Genomic DNA, 19,895 nt, shown 5'->3' with positions numbered 1-19,895 from the left:
CCACTTATTTTCTGGGGTCCTGCGTGTCCTCCCTTTTGAGGCCCCAGTGTCTGTGGCATGATTTCTATTTGCATCCCTCTAGGGCTTACCCCCTCCCTGCAGCCTGCCCCACTCTTGGACTTAGCAGTCAGAAAGCCCCTGCTTGGGCGTCAGTAAGTGACTACTCCTGGTGCGTCACCTCTAATCAGCCCAAAGCCTCAAAAGGGGCAGTGGTTTATTCCAAGTGGGGAAACTGAGGCTCGGGAGACCGATGTGAGCGGCCCCGCAGGGTTGGGTGTGCGGCAGGTGGGCTTCAGTCCCAGCGTCGGTGGAACCAGCCGGAGCAAACTCAGGAGTCAGAGAACAACGCTTTCACAGACTTGCTGTGTGCCCTGGAGTTGACTGCATCCCCTCTGTGATCCTCTGCCTCTGCCTCTGTCTCCGACCATGGATGACAACACCACCTTTGGGGAGCACCCTGGGGCAGAACTGAAAGCCTCTGTAAACGGTCAGGCGCTTGCCACACAGGAGGAAAGAGAGCCTCATCAAAACTGAACCCACACGTGTTGGATTTTAAAAAGGAAATGTTTATTTTCATGTTATAAGGTGATTACAAACTCCTCTAAAAAAAAAGCAAAGATGAATTTAAAATATCGATATACATATTTATCTAAAAAGCAAAAGAGGAAAAGAAAAGCCCTGCAAAATACAGGGATTCATATCATAAAACATTTATACACAAAAGCTTGTATACTGCAAGACTGAATTACACACCAAGGATCTTATTCAGATACAAATGTTCCTCCTCAGAAGAATCTCGTTGGTTGATTTTTTTTTTTTACAAAAGTTTAAAATATCTTAAAAATATTTTGAAGTTTTAAAAAAAAGTCCTGATGAGCCAGACATATTTCTGGAAGGAGGCAAGACCCACGTTCTCAGCTTTCTCTTGTGCTAAATACAGAGTCACAGTTGCTAGGGATTCGAAAATTAATTGGGGGAAAAAAAAAAGAAAGAAATGGAGCCAACATCTCAATTTGAAGCCAAATATGTAACAAGATGCTCCATCCTTCAGGGAACTGTCAGAACACGTCTGTAGTGACACCCACAAGAGAACAATGAAACACAGCTTCCTATTAAAACAAGAGCGTTCTGAGGGCCAGGCGTCAACAGGGTGCTGGGGGCGAGGAAAATGCTGTTCTCTGGCTTCCGGGTTGCTCACGCCCCTCTCTGAGTTTTCGTATCTGGGACTTGGTTTGGTTTGTGCTTGTTGGATTTTTGCATGGTGCTATGTACAGCATCCACGTGGACAGCCCAGCCTGGGGCTGCCTGACACTGGGGTCTCGGGCCGGAGGGGCCTCGATGTTTCTCTTGGATCCTTCCTGGCCTGTGTCTGAGGCTTGAGGGGAAGGAAGGCACCTCTGCCTTTAGCACTGGCTGCCCAGAGCATTGCCTGGTCCAGAAGGGCAGTGTTGGGAAGATCCCGACTGGGCCATGGACCACTACGTGGTGGCACCTGGGTGACACTGATCACCCCGTGCTAGGCTGAGGCTGGCTCACTCTCCTTGTGCTTCACCACCTTCTCTGGGGGGGGGTGTGTGTGTGCTGGGGATCTGGGGTGAGAATGAGGGAACAGAGGTACAGAGAGGGGGCTGTGTGTCACCCAGAAATCCCCCAAGGCCACTTCTCGCTCCCTGGGAATGTCCTGCATGGCCTCGGGCTAAATCTTGCCTAAGGGATTCTGCCTCTTGTACACCAACTGGCTTCACTGGGCCTCAGTTACCTCACATGCAACCGGGATCTCAATTCCTAGCTCAGAGGGTTGTTGGGTGCAGTCACCCGTCCCACGGAGCCGCAGCCTGAGGTCCGGCGGGCCCGAGGATGGTGAGAGGGTGGGGGTGCTGCTCTCCTCGTCCCTGAATGCTGGGGGACAGAGCGCTTTCCTTTTTCATAAAGGCTCGTCTTTGGTCTTCAGGGAGAACCATGGGGAGCTGCACTCACCACTCGCCACACACCCCTTGGAGAACTGGAGCAGCTGGAACTGACTGCAGACAGTCTGGCTCCAGTCCCTGCTCTCTGTGCCCAGTCTCTTCCTCACTCCGGACCTCATTTCCCCCATTTTACAAGGGCGTTGATGGGGAGGCATTGACCATGCAGGAAGGTCCACTGCAGGGACTGACACGACCCGTGTCAGGCTCGCTGAAGCATCTCCCTGGGTGAGATTTATCCTGAGGCCCTTGCCCATTTCTGAAGCCTCAGAAAGTTCTTTAACCATCTCCCTTGCATCCCTTCTCAGAGCCGGCCGACTGGGCTACGTGGGGGCACCAGAATTTCTGACCCATCCCAAGGCAGAGAGCGGGCGGAATGCCTGTTCTCCAGAGACAGGAGGACCAGAGTCATGAGCTCCAAAGACAAGTTTCCTTTATGTGGAGACATATAAAAGTCACGCATCATTACACCTTGTACTCACAGAGCCAAGTTCTGCAGATACACAAGGGCTAGGGCGGGTAGACAAGAGGGTCCAACTGGAGACAGGTGCACCGGGAGATTGTCGAGGAGCGGGCTTGGGTAAAGTGGCTGACCTTCCTTCCAGGCAGGGCCTGGGGACTTGGTCTGCATGTGTCTTTGGTCTAGAATTTGGTCTGCGAATCTTATAGGAAGAAGCCTTTCTCAGGCCATTTCCAGAATGTTGCAATTTGCCTACCAACCCAAAATACTGTAGCCTTTCACCCGGAGGGGAGATATTGTAGCCTGAAATGACCACAAATGCCCAGGCAGCCACAGTTTGCCAAGCCCCCCTTATCCCCACATATCGCCTGTCCCCAGTTGTTGACAGTGGTTAGTTTACTAAGTTCCATGAGACAAAGGAAAATAGGTCACATTGCTACTCAGTAAAATTAGGAAACAACAACAAAAATAAAATCAGACACAGCGGCAACCATAAATACATAGAAAAAAAGGAACACACAATTGTTAACGGTTTGGAATAGGACTGGGTATTGTTTGGCAGAGTACATGCTTTGGAAACAGTGAAATGTGAATGTTTGCCAAAGAGAAGAGGTTCAGGATTGCCTCTGCCCCGGGGGAGGGGGACACCAGAGGCTCCTCCCCTCCCGAATTTGGGGAGAGGGTTCCAGGATTCAGAGAGCCCCCACTCTGAAAACCTGAGCTGGATTTCACTCTCCACACCCCATGAGGCAGTCACTGTCGTCTTTGAGTGACAATGTTTTGGTTTAGTTTAGACTCTGAACTTGGAAGTGACAGTTTAAATGGCACAGTTTAGGTCCAAATGGGGGCTTGGGTGGAGACACGTCCGTGTCAGGATTTTAAAGGTGGAGTACCTTCCCTCCTGGTTCAGAGGGGAATGCCACTCTCAATCAGGCTCTTGGTCAAACCAGTTCTGGGGTGCCAGCCCCCCCGAACAATCCCACCTTTCTAAAACATGCTCCCTCACCTCCTCTCCTCGGTCCCCACATAGTGTGCATCTAACACCAGCTACTGCAGGGGTTGTGACGTGAAGGGCCTCACCACCACCTGAGTCGTCACCAAGGGCTGCTTTTGTGCCCGAACGGGGAGGAGGGTTTGGGAGCACTTCACCGAATCCAAGACTCGGGGAGCCTCCAAAAGCACTCTTGGCACTCCCAGCGAGGAGCTGGGGCAGCCTGGGCGGGGAGCTTGTCAGGAGTCTCCCAGCCTCTGGGAGATGAGGACAGAGCTGAGGGGGTAGAAATGAGGAAAGAAAAGCACCCCTCCCTGACACCAGGCCTCCCTGAACGCCTGGGCCCACACCCTTTGGTCCACCGGCCCACCCCTCGTCCCTCACCGAATACATCATGCTTTGCTCCCCCACACAGCTGCAAGAGATGTCAGCTGGGGAGTGGCCAGGTTCTTTAAGGTTAAAGAACCCCATTAAAATGCAACAGCCCCATCTGTGTGAGGTTTGGAGCCCCGAGACCGCCAGCTCCTGCTGGGCGGGCCTTAGACCTCTACCTGGGATGCCCTGGGCGGCAGCCACGCCGGCAGCCTCCTGAGGGCTCCTGAATGTCGGGGCACCATCCTCACCAAGCCCTCCTGCGAGCTCTTGCCGGGCCCCCCCTCGGATGAATGGTTCTGACAATCTGTCGGACGGTCCTTCTGACTATCTACCCTCAATCTCAAAGTATTAGGTGGGATTTTGCTCCTGGTGCAACGGTTTATAGAGAATCAGACTTTCGCTGTCCGGCCTCATCTGTCCGCTTTAAGTCAGTCCCTTGATGTGAGGGGTGGATTCATTATTTTGGCATCTCTCTTCTTGGCTAAGACAAGTGTAATGAAGCATCTTCTCGTGGCCCTCCTTTCTCCAGCCCCTCTGGGTCTGGCCAGCTCGTGGGGCCTCCCCTTCCCCAGCTGTATGCTTCTATGTGAACCAGGTTGGGAAGGTACTACACCTTTAAAATGGGTCTGCTGTCCAGGAAAATCCCACCCTGTGTTTTGGGGGGCAGAACTTTCTGCCAGCTACGCAAGCACCGAAGAATTGCTTTTGAAAACGAGATCTATTGCTGGCAAGAAGATCAATTCAAGTGGTAAAAGTGTATGACAATCTCTAAATGTATATATAATTATACGTAAAAAAAAATACAAAGAGAAATTTACCAAGTTCCCATAAAATACATCTAATTCAATACGAAAGCTCTGCCTTGCCCCGGACATCTGCCGGTGGGTTTTCTTTTTGTACAAAATATCCCCAAATCAAAACAAAATACACATACGCACAATACCACACGCACACACCCCCCCAACACACACACATACACGCGCGCACACACACACAGAGTAACATTTTCTGTGACAATTAAAAAAAACAATCCTAGTGCAAATAGAAAGCTCTGTAAACCTGGTCCTATGAGAATCTAATGTTAGTAAACAGCAGGGAAGCAGCCCGTCCGCCCGAGAGCTCACATCATGGTCTCTACTATGATGTGGGTCGGTTTCATGAGGGCGCCGTTCACAGCCAGGCGGGAGCTGTAGGGCGCAGCCCCCTCGCGCTCCACGGCCCAGCGGTTGGGTTCCCTCGGGGTCAGCAGGTACTTGAGTCTCTGGAGAAGCAAGGGGACGGGAGCAGAGAGGAAAGTCAGGCGGCTGCTTCCCCGCTCCGCCACGACCGTCTACACGCCCTGAGTCGGGCCAGTGTGCTGTCTGGCCTTTGGCGAACTAGGACCCTCTCTGGCCCCGCCAAGGCATCCACTGGCAAACGAAGGAGTTGAACTAAGGTGCTTCTAAGGTCCCTCTGGGCCTTGAATCAGCGCAGAATTCCTGTCAGTAGTTCCCTTGGCCAACCCCTGCTTGCCCACCTCAGGGACAGGGGACTCACACCTCCCAGCTCCGACTTCTTTCTCCCATGGAGCTGAAATATGCCTCCTTGTAATTCCCATCCCCTGACTTCTCTGACTTGCAAAGCAGCCCGAGTTTCTGCAGTTTGTATGCCAGAGGTTGGATAACTGTTGTGAGCCTCCTATGGCCCCCACCTTCTCCAAGGAGAAACTCCAAATTCCTCAGCTGCCTGTAAACTGCATTTCCTGCCTTCTTGCACTAGGGTCCCTTCCCTTCCCCACCCCGTAGGTATCCGGTTCTCCCTGCTCGGGGCTCAGAGACCACTGTTCATGTCCGAGCTGCAACTTCTGACAGAGAGGAGCCAGAGGTTGGACTGTACGAGAATCATCCCATCACTTTTGGGCAGGGTGAGTTTTGTCCTCCTGGCTGGTTGCCGGATCATGGACTCAGTGAGGCAAAGAGCCCTTCCCAGGACACCCAGAAAGCCAACAGTGACCAACTCAGGGCTCATGACTCCCAGCTCCCCTCCTGCCAAGTGTCCATTCAGAGACTTCAGCAGGAAGCAGTCGTGAAGAAGAAACCTTTCTACTTAGGCATTTACATTCCACTTAAGTCTATTACAATTTTTTTAAGGTGCTTATTAAAAGCTACAGTATTTCACTTGGAAAATCCAGATTTCCATCTGTTCTTAAAAACTTGCAAGATCTGGCAACCCCAGGGCCATACACCCCCTCTTGGTCACAGCAGGCCAGAGCTGAGGGCCTGGCTGCCTGCCGCAGCTCTGGATCACCTTCTCCAGGTCCCTCCCAGCCCTGCCTGACGGCTTCCCTCGCCTGGGTTCCCTGCCTGGTCCTGGCGGAGCTGGCCTGGAGGCCCCAGGTAAAGGGCAAGGGATGGAAGGGCGGCCAGAGAGCAGGCTCAGCTCCCTTCCACCACATTGCCTCTCTACACAGGTGCACGCCCAGAAGATGGGACAAGAGGTAGACAACGCCAGGCGGCCAGTGGGGCTCCAGCTCTATGGGAGGTGCACACGGAACTGGAGTCCTCCCAGGACAGAGCTCTGGGTTTGCAAACCTGGCTCAGAGAGACGCTCATTGCTGGGAGCACAGCCGGGAGACAGGTCGAGGGGCCCACAGCAAACAGATCGATGGGGGCTCCTATGCCTTCAGAGGAGGGGGCTTCGGTTATCCACCCAGTTTGTAGGTGCAAGTTTGAGCGGAGGCCTCACCCACACCCTCTTCCTTCCCCCACACAAACCCCTTCTCATCAAACCTCTAAACTTGGGATGGAACACTATTTTAAGATTAGGCTTTGAAGGGGGGCGCCTGGGTGGCTCAGTTGGTTAAGCGACTGCCTTCGGCTCAGGTCATGATCCTGGAGTCCCTGGATCGAGTCCCGCATCGGGCTCCCTGCTCGGCAGGGAGTCTGCTTCTCCCTCTGACCCTCCTCCCTCTCATTCTCTCTCTCTCAAATAAATAAATAAAATCTTTAAAAAAAAAAAAAAAGATTAGGCTTTGAAGGGACACAGTTAGCGTTAGGTGTCCCTCCTCCACGGTTGAATCTGCAACTGCTGTGGGCACTGACCTATCGGTATAGACATTTAGGACCCTCTGCTGCGCCCCAATCACCCCTTTAGTTTCTTGGTAGTAGAGACATTCTGGAAATTGCCAGGGAGGGGCTAGGTTGGCATAGAGTGTTTGGGGGGGGACATGTGGAGGGCTCAGGGCCGTAGCAATCGCCCATCTGTCCCCAGACCCAGTAGTTCAGGATTTTAACAAATCATAGGGCCTACCAGTATTCTGGCTGAACACTGGGGTCCTTCCCTGTATCCTGACAAATTACAATGGGTCCGCTGCTGCAGGAACCCCCAAGGGCCCCAGGGCTGTCCTGGCTCAGACAGACCCCGGCTTCATCGCCTGTTTTCCTCCCGGGCACGCCCCCGCCTACTTCCTCTGTCTAGGGCAGGCTGCTCCCTTTCTGCCCAGGGCCGCCCCTCTCCCCCCACCACCACCACCTCCAGGCCATTCCCCTGCCCACAAGGAAACTGGCCCAGCCCAAGGGGGAGCCAGGGCCCCAGGACATCCTGGCTCCAGATTTTTAAGAGAATAACAATAAAAACAGCCCAGAACAAAACAGTGTAGTCTTGGAGCTGGCCCAAGCCCAAAGGTTAAGGGAGATTCTAAGAAAAGGATTTCTTGGAAAGAGCCTCAGCTTTTGCCACAGCCTGGAATCTGCAGTATTGTTGGGAGAAATTTCTGAGAGGTTGGTGGTAAGGAGGGAGCCTCGGGGTGGGAGCCTGGCAGGCACAGGACCTGGGGGCCTGAGGTTCTGTCTCCCGCAGCAGACGGGGCCACAGATGTGGGGAAGGGAGGGACACCAACATGGGTTGGGCTTATCCAAACCTTGGCTTCAGGGTAAGAGAAGGCCTCTGGGTGGAGCTCAGGCTTCCTTCCCGGCTCCTTGTCTCTTGTCTTAGGGCTTCAGCAACATGGCCCCCACTGCTCCCAGGATAAAGCCCTAACTCTGAGCTTGGCATGCAAAACCAGTCACCTGTCCAGAGCCATCACCCACCCCCCAGAACATGTCACTGCTGCCCAAGTGCTGTCACACGTCCTTGCCTGTGAATGCACCGGGCATCACGGCCTTCCATGTCTCATTCTCTGCCTGGCAAATTCCTCCTCCTGCCCACAGCCCTGCTCCGAACCTCACCACAGAGCCTTTGTCCCCGTGAACTGTTCTTTTTTCCTGTTCCCCCATGTGCCTGCCCACAATCTCAACCCCTCCACAGGGCAGGCAAAGGGTGCAGGACCCAGAGAGGCCAGCGACGTGCCCAAGGTCACACAGCAAACCGACAGCCAACAGCCGGTAGCTGACTTTCACCCTTCCCCCCTCTCACCCTCCCACATCCCCCACATCCAGCCTCGGCCCCATGTGCTCACCACGAGGAACGGCCCTTCCGTCTGGCAGAGGCGGATGACCATGACCAAGGGGACACACATCATGGAGGACAGGGCCAGACTCCAGCCCAGCCCGATGGCCCAGGTGGGGTACACATAGACTTTGTTGTAGGTCAGGGGGATGTACTTGACGAGAGAGAAGATAAAACATCCCTGTGGAGAGATGGCACAGTTAGGGGGGGCCCTGGGCATCGGGGGCACAGAGCTTAGGGGACCAGGGCAGCCCGCACCCGAGGGGCCTCATACCCTTCTCCACTCTGCTGCCTGAGGACCTCCCTGGGGCAAATCTGATCAAGTGGCTTCCCTGCTCAGGACCGTTCTGGGGCTTCCCATCGCCTTCAGGACACCATCTAAACTCCTCAGCCCGGCCAGCAATGTCAGCCAAGAGCTGTGCCCCTTCACCCCTTATCTACCCACTACGCCTTCTTCCATGTCCACACCCCAGCTGCCCTGAAATCCTTCCAGCTCCTCAGCCACTTGCCCCGGGGCCTTAGAACAGGCTGTTCTCTGACTAGAGCCCTTCACCCTTCATCTTCTCATCCTAATTTAGCTCTTATGGTCCTGCCTTACTTGTCCAGGCCCTGCCCAGACGCAGTCAGGTGCCCATCCTCTTCCTTCCCGGGAAGCATGTGGTTATAATTACTTCTTCAGCACACACTCCCCCACCCAACTGAGTCAGTGAGGACAGGTGGGGAGTCAGTCTTGTTCTCCCCCAGTTCTCTAACACCTGGTGCAGGTCCCGGTGCACACAGTGGGTGCATAATAAACACTAACTGCATGGCTGAAAGTCTTTCCTCCCCTTCCCCAACTGCCACCCACACATCTCTATCCCTGAACCCCAGGCCTAGCTTCCCAGGACCTGGTGTGGACCTGGGCCTTGCCCAGCTGGGTGTCCAGCCCCAAGCCCATGCCAAAGGCCGGTGGCTATCAGCATCCATGAATGGTGGGGTGCGGTGAGCTCTGAGCCCAAAAGCCTATGCAAAGTCCGTATTTCCCTGAGAAGAGCACGTAAGGCTGGCTGGGAGGGCCCAGGACTTCTGCTTCTTGTCAGAATTCCAGCATCTCAGTGTATAACCCAGGGTTGTCGTAGATTCATCCACAGTGTAAACATGACTTAAATCTCCACTACCTAATATCTGGGGTTTGACGGGAAGACAAATCTACAGAAATCAGAATTAGTGATGGGGCAAGGGAGAGCATTAGGCTGCAGACGTCTCCCACTAGGCGTCTACTGTATGCCTGGCCCTGTTGTTGTTCCTGTCCCTAAAGGTGGGGTGTAGCTTAGACAGGGAGAGGCCCAGAAGAGGGCTGCTCTAGGCTCTCCCAGCACCAGGAAGCTTGGGACCTGCCCATTCATATTCCTCTTTCCACCAGGGTGACCTGATCCTACCACCTGGGGATGCAGGCTACCCCTGATCTATCCAACTCCTCGGGGAGGAAAGGAGGAAGAAACTGATGGTCGGAGTGGTGAGAGGAGTTTCTCACAAACCAACGTCAAGTGAGGACGAGAACAAGGGCTTTGAACCCAACTAAATTCACCTCCAACAATAACTCGCCAATTGTGGTTCCTGGCTGCTACAATTTACTGAATTTTGTGGGGAAAATACGCACGTCAGATGAGAAGACCACAGCCATATTCAAGGGCAGCAGTAACAACCTAAGGTTGTCAGCTGCCACTCACCTCCCACTGCAGAGTCCTTGCTTTATGATGGGGTAAACCGGGGCCCCGGCAGGTAAGGGACTTGCTTAAGGTCCCACACAGTGAGTTAAGGGCAGTATGGATTTATTCTGGCCTGGGAGCGGGGTCACTGAGGGGAGGATCCCATTCATCTCTCAGCACCTGGTTCCTAAATGTACGGAACATTTCTGCCATTTGCACTCCCCACGGTATGAGCTGAGAATGGCATAGCAGATGTCTTCCCCTGCAGCTAGCTCCAAAGCTCACGACTGGTTTCAAACAATGACAGGGAAGCAGAAGACCTCCCTTTTGCCAGAGCCTCTGAGTGGAAGTTTGAAGTGGGGTGCCTGGGCATGCTCTAAGCTACATTCCAAGATGGCAGGCAAGGGAACCCTGGTGGGAAGAGGAATGTGGCACATCACTGCCTTTGGGTCCTGGGTGGGGACGAAGCTTCCTTGTTCTTGGGAGAGTCCGTGGCATCTCTTTGCTGGGACCTCCCACAACCCCCACCCTGCCATGGAAACAGCACATTTCCAATGTCTATGACCTGTCTCCATTTGACATCCCAAAGGCCCCTCAACCTAATCAGTGACCCAAACTGAGCTCATTGAGTCCCAGAAGTGCTTGGGCAAAGGTTATGTGCTCTGTTGTGGACCCCCTGAATTTCTCAACATGCCCCGATACACCTTCCTCTTTCAGAATGCCTTGCTTTGCCCATGCTGGTTCTTCTGCCAGGAATGCCCTTCCCTTTTTCTCTTCCTGACCAGCTCTTATCCTGTATATCCTGGGCTTGTGTATCGGGGCATGTTGAGAAATTCAGGGGGTCCACAACAGAGCACACAACCTCCTGCCCAACCTGACTTATCTGTCAAAACTCATCTCAAGGTAACTTTTGGGAGCAGCCTGCGGCCCCACCTCTCCCAGGCAGAGGTGTCGCTGGGCTTGTCAGAGGCCAGCATTTGGCAGAAGCTGAGTGAAAGATGGTTTAGCAGGTAAGAACGTCAAGCCCCAAGGAGAAAAGGCTAGCACCCACAGAAAGGCAGGGCAGAACTCACAACACAGAGAACTGGAGTGACCACGGCCCAGCTGTACTTCATCCACGGCCCAGGCCGATAGCCAATCATGTCCTCAATACCGTCATAAAGGTTATCGCTGCCTAGGAGAGACAGAGGTAGACAGATGGTGACGCAGTGTCCAACACTAGCATCTGAATTGCACAGAAGGGGCTCAAGGGCCATGAGGGGGTCCCTGGGGTCTGCTCCAGATCCCTGCTACTCGACACCACAAAGACCCAAGAGTGGCAGGCGTTTATCTGAAATTACTTGAAATTCAAATGTAACTGGGCATCCTATATTTTTCAGGCAAACTTAGACAAGCCCCAAAACCTGGTGTGGCCAATCCAAGGTCTCAAGAGGGTTGAAATGGACCATGCCTGGATCCCAGAGCAGTAAATCATAGGGAGACCCCTGCATAGCCAAATTCTGTGTTTGTAAAAACATACAGTCATACCCTGCATCTTCAGCAAGGGGAGAATACACAGTGCGGCCACAGTGGTATTATTTCTGTAGGGAAGGGGCAGTCCGGAGGGGAAAAGTCCAGATAGGGAAGGCCTTTGTGTTCAACTCAGAATGAATTCCCCTGAGAATTCTGTTTTGGAAGCTTCTAAATACAGAGACCCAAAGCAGAGACTTGAGGAAGGATATACAACAATCTGTACTCACCATATATCCAGGCAATAACAAAACATTCAAAGAATGCAACCCACAAAAGGCATACACCGCTAGCTGCATAGTAGTCAAAGAGTTGAAACACATACATGCCACCCTGTGAAGAAAAAAACCAGAGAACGTTGGCTTGCTATTTGGTATCCAACTCCCTTAATATATAAAGAGCTTTGGCATATCATTAAGAAAGAAAAAACCCAAGAGAAAAATGATGACCAGATACATGTGTAAAAAGATGCTCAACTTCATGTTTGACAAATTTAATTAAAAACACACACTCAGAGGCGCCTGGCTGGCTCAGTCGGTGGAACGTGTGACTTTTGATCTCAGGGTTGTAAGTTCGAGCCCCATGTTGGGCGTAGAGATTCCTTAAGAAAATAAAATCTTTAAAACACACACACAGAAAAATGAAAACAAAACATGTTTTCCTTAGCAAAAATGATGGGTTTCCTGAAGCCTGCTTCCAAAGGAGGTGCTGAAAACTAACTGGGGCCAGCAGAGAATACTTCAGTGATACTGAGCTGCTCGGTGTGGACCTATGATCTGCTTTTGGCATGTGTGTGTGTGTGTGTGTGTGTGTGTGTGTGTTCCTTAGAGGCACTCTTAGAGAAACATTTATTTGTATTTCCGGTAGGAAAAAGTGGGGATGGGAAACCCAAATTGAGTTTGGGGGCAAATGCAGCAATTTGCTGGAGAATGTGGGGAGGTGGGTGGGCAGGGGCGCATGAGACAGCAGGCTATGCCAGGCTTCCATGCTTCTATTATTTAGCACAAGAATCTCTTTCTTTTCTCGCCTGCCTCTTCTTAGACAGCTGATCCACTATTGCCTTAGACACTCCCGGCTTCCTTCCTCTCCGCTTCTTTCTTCCCATTTAGATGGATCCTCCTTGTGGCCCCTGCCCATCCTCTGAAGAGCGCACACTCCCGGTCAACCAGACAGGCCCGGGCACTGCCTGCAGTGTTTACCAGGGGGTCTGCATTTACCCTCTCGAACGTCTCCACCTCCCCCCAGGCCTGAGAAGGGCCACTGCACAGTCACAGATGAAAAGAGCTGCTATTAAAATGGATTTCAGCTCAAGTACCTCTCCCCCAGGCCTCCTGGGAGGAAGGGGGGACAGAGGGCAGGGGGTGGCCATGGTGTTGCCACGCTAACAGGAGAAAGGGCCCGGGAGTTTGGGTCAACTGCTGGGTCCTGAGCTGCCTCCTGCTGCCCACAGTGTAGGCCAGGTCCCCTGGGCAGGGTGGGATCCCTGAACTGGGTGGGGCCAGGAGACCCCCTGTCCTGGTCCTCCCGCCTAGCCACTGCCTTCACTGGCGGGGGTCAGGCCAACCCTGACCCGATCTTTGCAGCGTATGGAGGTCACCAAGAACCCTGCAGAGAGGATGGTCCCTCGTGCCAGGTGAGAAAGCCACCTACCTCCGTCACCATCGCCAGCCCCAGCAAGTAGCTGATGCTGCACACGAAGGCGATGAAGATTTCCCGACGGAAACCCTTCCTTAGGAAGGATGGGTAAAGATCGACCAAGGACGTGACCTGTCCTTCGACTTCAACAAACTGTGGAGGAGAAGAGAGTGGTTGAGCCCCAGGTGCCCAGCACCTCCCCTCTGCTCAGAGAGTCCCCAGCATGCACAGAGTAGCCTGGGGGGTCAAGTCCAAATGTATAAACCTGACCTGGTAGGCTCTGCCTGGGGAGTCCTGCCTGCTGGTCAAGCCACAGTGGGCCACACACAGTTCTCCAAATATCCCACACGTCCGTCTCTTTGCTTAAGCTCCTCAGAATGCCTTTCCTTCATCCTTCAAGACTCAGCTCAAGAATGACCTCTTCTCTGAAGCCAATGTTGACCTTCCGCCTTAGCCCGCTGGCTGGAAAATATGTGTTGGCACGAACACCTCCCCCCATTTCAGTCTTGGTCCTTTCTGATGCTGAGGGCAGTGTCCCCTCATTTCTGTGCCTCGAGTGCCCAGATGGGCCAGGCACGCGTGGCTGCCCAGCAGACACATGAAGAATGGGGAGGGGGCTAACTCAGGGCAAGTCTGGGCCCCACTTTCCCCAACAGATTCACATGGTGGGGTTTTAGCTCCGTGGGGATTGTGGATCCATGAAAGAATCCAAGTGCCCACATGTGTGAGCCAAGGGCTCACCGTGCCCCCAGGAACCCATTCCTGGGCTCCCAAAGGGAAAGAAGCCCATTTGAAGGGGCCCCTCCTTGGGTAATGTGCTAGGATCATTCTCAATCCCTCTAAATCTTTCCATCTTTGCAATTAACAATGTAACTTGGAGACTGATCCATATCATTACACGGAGCGCTGCCTCTGTTTTAAATGGCAACACGAAACTCTGTCCTGTGGACCCGTATCGTCATGGGTCTGACCGATGCCCAGTGGATGGGTTCCAGCCTTCTGCGGCTGCTGACCTGGGCAAGGACTCTTCCTCCCCCTCTAGCTGTGGTGCGTAGGTATCGCAGCTCAAGCCGGAAGCGAAGCTTCAGGGGTGAGGGGCACGTAGAAGCATTTTACATTTGGGTAGCTACAGCCAAACTGCTCTGCCAACCAACACACCCTCCAAGGCCTGTCTGTCAGATTCCTTTAAAAGTTGAAAAGCTAAAACCTTGACCTTTCTGTTCTTTCATCTGTGAGAGGCATTTGGGAAGGATGTTTCCCCAGCATTCCTACAAGAAAAATCCAACCACTTAACTCCTTTGGGATGCATCACAGGAGGATCAAGGAGTACAAACAAGGAGCAAATCCCTTTCATGGCCGAAAGGGGCTGGAAAAATGATTCTTCATTGCCAGGAATTCAGGGAAAAGATGAGCAAGAGGCTCTTGAAAGGGGCCCAAAGAAAAGGGGCTGATGGTTTGACCTCTGATTGATGTGTCAGCCAATGGGGTTTTGACCCTAAATTGCCACGGAATTACAGAAAACCAGCTCAAACATCAATCTTCAAAAGGAGTTTAGAAAACAAAGGTCCTTTCCTTTTTGAGATGGGGAAATTAAAGACAGGAAGGAGCAGTGTCACTGTGAGTCAGGGTCAAGACCAACACAAGCCCCTCATTTCCAAGTTCCCTGCCTTTCTGGAGAACACCGTCCCCACCCCTCAGTCCTGCTCCACCGGCCTCTTCAGACCTCCCTCACTGAACAGCTATGGGATCTGATTTCTCCAAGCATCAGTCTTCTCCCTTGTACCATCGGGGGATCTTGCCTACTCAGTAGCAGGGATGTTGAGAAAGATGTGAAATCATGAGAGAAAAACTGGCAATAATGTGATTGCTGTGAACCCAAGTCAGGGGCTGAGTGAGGTGCGGGGAAATGGGGCCAGCTCTCTCCTCCTCCAGTGCTGTTGGCTCTCTCGTGCAAGCGTCTGCCTCCAGGCGCATGGCATCCCTCCTCCACCTCACCAAGAAATACACAATGGTACGACGGATCCTAAGCCAAAGAGTGCTCCCCACGGATGCTAGGCATTTGGAGGGCATTTCCTTTACGTGCAAGGGTCACACTCCATCAGCGAGAGGCCTCTGCCTGAGGTTGCCTGGGGATCTCTGCGCTTCCATGGGAGGAAGCTATTTTGGGGGAACTCCAAGGTAAGGCCAGGGGGTATGAATTAACAGGTCAGGGAACGGGTGGCCCCAGGGGCAAGCCCATTCCTTAAACCAGCTTTGCACGGCCTCGGCCGAGTCCTTGTCTCCCTCAGCCTCGGTTTTCTGGGCTCGACAGGGCAACAGCTGTGCCCAGCTATAGGAACTTGTGTTTAATGGGGACAGAGCTTAGTTTGGGAAGACGAAAAAGTTCCGGGGATGGAGGGTGGTGACGGTCACACAACAGCGTGAATGTACTTAACACCACTGCACTGCATGCTTAAAAATGGTTAAGATGGTCCATTTTATGTTATGTGCATTTTGCCACGTGCAGGTACATCAAAAGCCCGGCATGAAGCCTTGCCCACAGGAACGCCTCGCATGACAGAGCTCCGACTGTATTCACGGTGCATGAGGCGGTCACCGGCATCTGCAAAACCTTCCCCTACGGCCCCGAGTTCACACAGCAAATAGATGCAAAGGAGGGATTCCAAAGGAGGCCATCAGACTCCTGAGACATCATGCCCTAGCTCCTGGGGTTCAAGTCCCCATCATGCTCTTCTTGGTATATCAATCAGGCAGGTCATTTAAGGGCTCTGAACCTTGAGTTTCATGTTCTGAGCGGAAAGGGTACCAGCTCCCCCTGAGGCTGGCTTTGAGAGCTGGCCACGATGCCCCGAGCCTGTTGGCCACCATGAGGCCTAGCTCAGAGGTGCAGATCCCCAGCCAGGCCCCCCCTGCCTCCCAGGGTAAAAACCTAATGAATAAACCACCTCTGCTCACTCAGGAAGCAGCTTCCACAGCCCAAGAGGCCCATTTGGGGCCCATGGAGATGTCATGCTTTGTCATTTATTAACCTCTCTCTGTTTTTGTTTTTTGTTTTCACTTAGAGCTTTGGAAGAAGTTATAAAAGCCATTTGCTTGGGGCCTCCGAAGGCCAAACTCATTAACGAGGGATGATTAATGGAGTCCTCTTGCTGTTTATACAGCTCAAGCCCACCAACAACTGCACAAGTATTTTGTTTTCAGGCTCCCAAACGTTTCCACTCTGTCTTCTCTGCTAATCCTGATCCCCATCCTGCCAAATCCTTCGCTCTGTTCTTGACCTCGCTGGCAGACTGCCTCCTCTCCTCTGCTCGACCTTCTAAGATGCTCCTCCTACCTGCTTCTGAGTCCACAGGGACCAACCCTGGGCCCTGGTGCGGAGGCTGCTGCCCACAGGTAGGTGGTGAAGCCCTCTCCTGACCTGGCAGCAGGCCTCACCTCTCACAGGGTCCCAGCTAACCAAAGATTTCCCAGGAGGCGGCCAGAGACCCAGACAACACAGGAGATGGCAAAACGCCGCCCTTTCAGATGTTGGCCCCCTGGGTGGCACGGCTTATAGGGTTCTGGTCTGGGCATACCACCAGCCCGCCCTGCATACCCGAACTCCCCGGTCCTGGAGTCATGCCCGTGCTCTAAACTGTCCTCTTGAGACACCCCCAAGGTGAATACACATATCTCCAGGAGAACGTGTCCAGGAGTTCACTCTACTGTCCTCCAAGCACCACTAGCTGCTCTGTATCAGGCACTGTGCCTGGTACTTCATACAAGGCAGTGGAGGTATAATCACACCCATTTACCAGATGAGAAAACTGAGTCTCAGACAAGGGAGGAAAAGTGCCCAATGCCACACAGCAGCAGGGGGGCTTGCAGCTGTGGCTCCAAAGCCAGACTCGGCCTCTGGTTGGCTCTCACTGACATACCCACTGGAGGCCTGAGCCCTGGAGGGACGGGATGTAGGGGTTAAGACGTGCAGGGAAACAGCCACACGCAGGTGGTGGGTATACGACGGAGTCCTGCCGTGGGAGGGCAGAAGCCAGGAGGGCCAGAGGACAGGGCGGGTCTGAGCGAGGCACCCCAGTGCTTAGTTGTTCACCGAGCACTGGAGGATCACAGTTTCACTGCGTGGGGAACAACTCCCGGGCTCCAGGCCTCACTGAACACCAGGTGGGGTTTAGGCCTCTCTGGCTGCACTAGCACAACCAGGGACGGCCTGGGCCGTGACTGTCGTCCCCGCCCCGAACTGCCTATCTGCCGCGTCACTCACGGGCCCCCGCGGGACCCTCCGTGGGAACACATCATCACCACCTGGTCTTGTCCTTCTACTTCCCGTCTATGGCTTCGTTTTGACCACACCCTTCAAGTGTCCGTTTCCCCCTGGCTGGGGTCTAAGACTCGAACTCTGGGTCAGAGGTCCTCTTCCTGCTGCCCTGAGGCCTCTTCACCCCCACCCCCCGGGGTCCTAGAGGAAGCCTCGCTGGCTGCAGCTGGTGCAAGTCTGATGTGAGGGTGGGAAGGGGGTGACCATCTCACGCACAGCACGCTGAAGGGGGCTTTCCCAGAACCCTGTTCCCCATGGGTGAGCCCTCCCCACAGCGTCCCCTCGACCCGTACCTACCTGGCTATCCAGTCCAAGCAAGAGAAGCATAATAAAAAAGAGAATGGACCAAAACGTGGGCAGCGGCATCATGGTCACGGCTTTTGGGTAGGCAATGAAGGCCAGGCCAGGCCCTAGAGGGAAGAGAGAATGGGGAGGGGCAGAGGGGGGGCACATTAGTGACTGAGCCCCCCGGAGCACTGGAGCTCACACAAAGACACTCGGGACTGAGGCGGTGTCCCAAACCCCAAATGCAGGGAGGAGCCGGGTCTGAATTCCTGCCTGGGGGAAGCGCCCAGGCCTGCCTCCCTTTCGGACGGGGCGCGCTGGGGCTCGGGCGGGGCCCCGTTTTAGCATCTGTCTCCTAGGCAGCAGCACCCGTGGCCTCACAGAATCCGGCAGGCACCGGGCATTTAGGAGAGGGAAATGGGACTGAGCCTGGGACTGGGAGTCCCAGGGAGCCTGGGTTTCGGGACTGGGACTGAAGTCTACCGGCTTGAAAAAGGAGCCCCCCTCCCCCAAACCAGAGCAACCACGCCAACGTTTGCTGGAAGGAAGCAAAGCGGGAAAGATCTGGTTATCTGAACTACTGAAGCCCCCGTTTGCAAAGAAAAGTTTTCGACTTCTGAGTTAATGACTGAAACACTGTGAAAGAGTACAGATCTCTTCAGGGGTGCATCTGCGCACCCCACCTGAGCAACGCCACAGCCAAGGCCCAAAGCTGAAGGGAGGTGTGCGCAGGGCAAGACCCCAGGCTCAGGAGACCATCCGTCATCTCCTCTTTACATCACCAAGTGCCCCTGCAGGGCCTCAGTTTCCCCACCTGGGAAGTGAGGGGCAGGATCCCAGAAATGCCTCCCAAGGAGCCTTCTTGTGCTCAGATTCTCAGATGCTGAAACCACTACCCTAGAAAAGGGCTTCTGGTTTCTAAAGAGGGGACCCTGGCAGAGGCAGGGTGTGGGAGATGGGAGCCCCGCCAGCTTAGGGGGCACCTTTCTGACTGGAAACATTCCAGAGACAGAGGGAAAGGTCTCCTCCCGTCTCCAGGGGGCCTGAGGGGAGAAGCCAGGGGGAGGAACCATAACTGAGGCCCGCAGGTGCAAGAGGCGGTAGGAAGCAGCAAAAGAAAGGAGGCCTGAAAGGGGCTGAAAAAATAAAGTAAAATCCACAACTTAAAATAAATAAATAAATAAATAAATTTTAAAAAGGTCAAGAAATGTGAAGACAAAAAAGGGCTGGAGGGCAGGATATTTAGAACAGATATCAGAAACCCAAGGACTGGCTTAAAAATGAAAAACAAAAACAACAAAAAAAAGCTGTAAAATAAATTGGAGCCAGAAACCACACTGTAGGGCGTGAACCACAACCGTGGCAGGCAGGGGCGAGCCCTCCTACTGGCCCGAGTCTACCCGACTGAGGAAAACCCGACTGTGACCTGGCGTCCCCAGGCTGCGACGGTAGAAAATCCCACGAGAAGTGGGGGAAGGGGCGCTTGTACCAACCCCAAAGCCCAAGTTGGAACAGAAGCCGCGTGGGCACCTCGGCTGGGGCCCACGGGGCCCCCTCCACGCCAGCTCTGGCCCGACTGGTAGGCATCAGTGCGTGGGGATTCGAGTCCAGCCGACTGCGAGACAGATGTAAAATGGGGCCCCCCACCACCCACCTGCCGCCCGCCGCCCGCCACCCGCCGCCCACTGGGGCCTGGTGGAGGTTTTCTCAACGCGCTCGTTTCTGTATTTCAGTTTTGCCTTTGTCAAGCCAGCCTCTGGGAGAGGGTCTGAGCATCTTTCTCTAAAAGCGCATGGTGAACTATAGAGAGAGAAGTCCATGTGAAGGAACGCAGCCGCTCCGAGCACCAACGCAGGCCTCTCGGCGAGCAGAGAACGCGCCCCTGCCCGCGCCGTGTGCACTCCGTTCGGCTAAATAATGATCTGGTTCAAATGCACTTCGCTCAATATGGTGCTTGTTAAAAGCTTATTAGAGAAATAATCATCCTTGATGTGTCAGCTGTTCAGACATCACCGTGGGGAATAAACGACAAGGTGTTTGAAGTGGACAGGAGGAAGAAAACAACTTAGGGTGATGATATAGACAGATATAAAAATACCTAGTTGTCCACGGAGAAAGATCTATTTTTTTATCCCACCACCAAATTCACTCCACACTCCTGGCAATCACAACTGGTTTGTAAGCCCTCGACTGAAAAAAGGCACTGCAAAGGAGCTGCAAATTGTCTCCCCCTCGTCCCTGGAACTGT

The 19,895-nt window shown here is 53.6% G+C and overlaps 1 protein-coding gene across 2 annotated transcripts in view; it reads right to left on the bottom strand.

The window, feature by feature from the left end:
• Positions 1-4,748: 4,748 nt before the first annotated feature.
• SLC6A6 (solute carrier family 6 member 6) overlaps positions 4,749-19,895 on the bottom strand; it is a 79,859-nt gene continuing 64,712 nt past the window's right edge. For both annotated transcript variants that reach the window (XM_021695124.1, XM_021695125.1), the window contains 6 exons: positions 17,660-17,772; positions 13,063-13,200; positions 11,643-11,745; positions 10,977-11,077; positions 8,226-8,396; positions 4,749-5,051 (listed from right to left, as the gene is read on the bottom strand). In XM_021695124.1, the coding sequence (XP_021550799.1) occupies positions 4,911-5,051; positions 8,226-8,396; positions 10,977-11,077; positions 11,643-11,745; positions 13,063-13,200; positions 17,660-17,772 (767 nt within the window). In that variant the 3' untranslated portion in view covers positions 4,749-4,910. The remainder of the gene's footprint in view (positions 5,052-8,225; positions 8,397-10,976; positions 11,078-11,642; positions 11,746-13,062; positions 13,201-17,659; positions 17,773-19,895) is intronic.

This window comes from Neomonachus schauinslandi, chromosome 1 (assembly GCF_002201575.2).
Source record: "Neomonachus schauinslandi chromosome 1, ASM220157v2, whole genome shotgun sequence".
NCBI classification, from domain to species: domain Eukaryota; kingdom Metazoa; phylum Chordata; class Mammalia; order Carnivora; family Phocidae; genus Neomonachus; species Neomonachus schauinslandi.
Note: the sequence above shows the minus strand (reverse complement) of the source record. Positions and strands in the feature narration are given on the sequence as shown.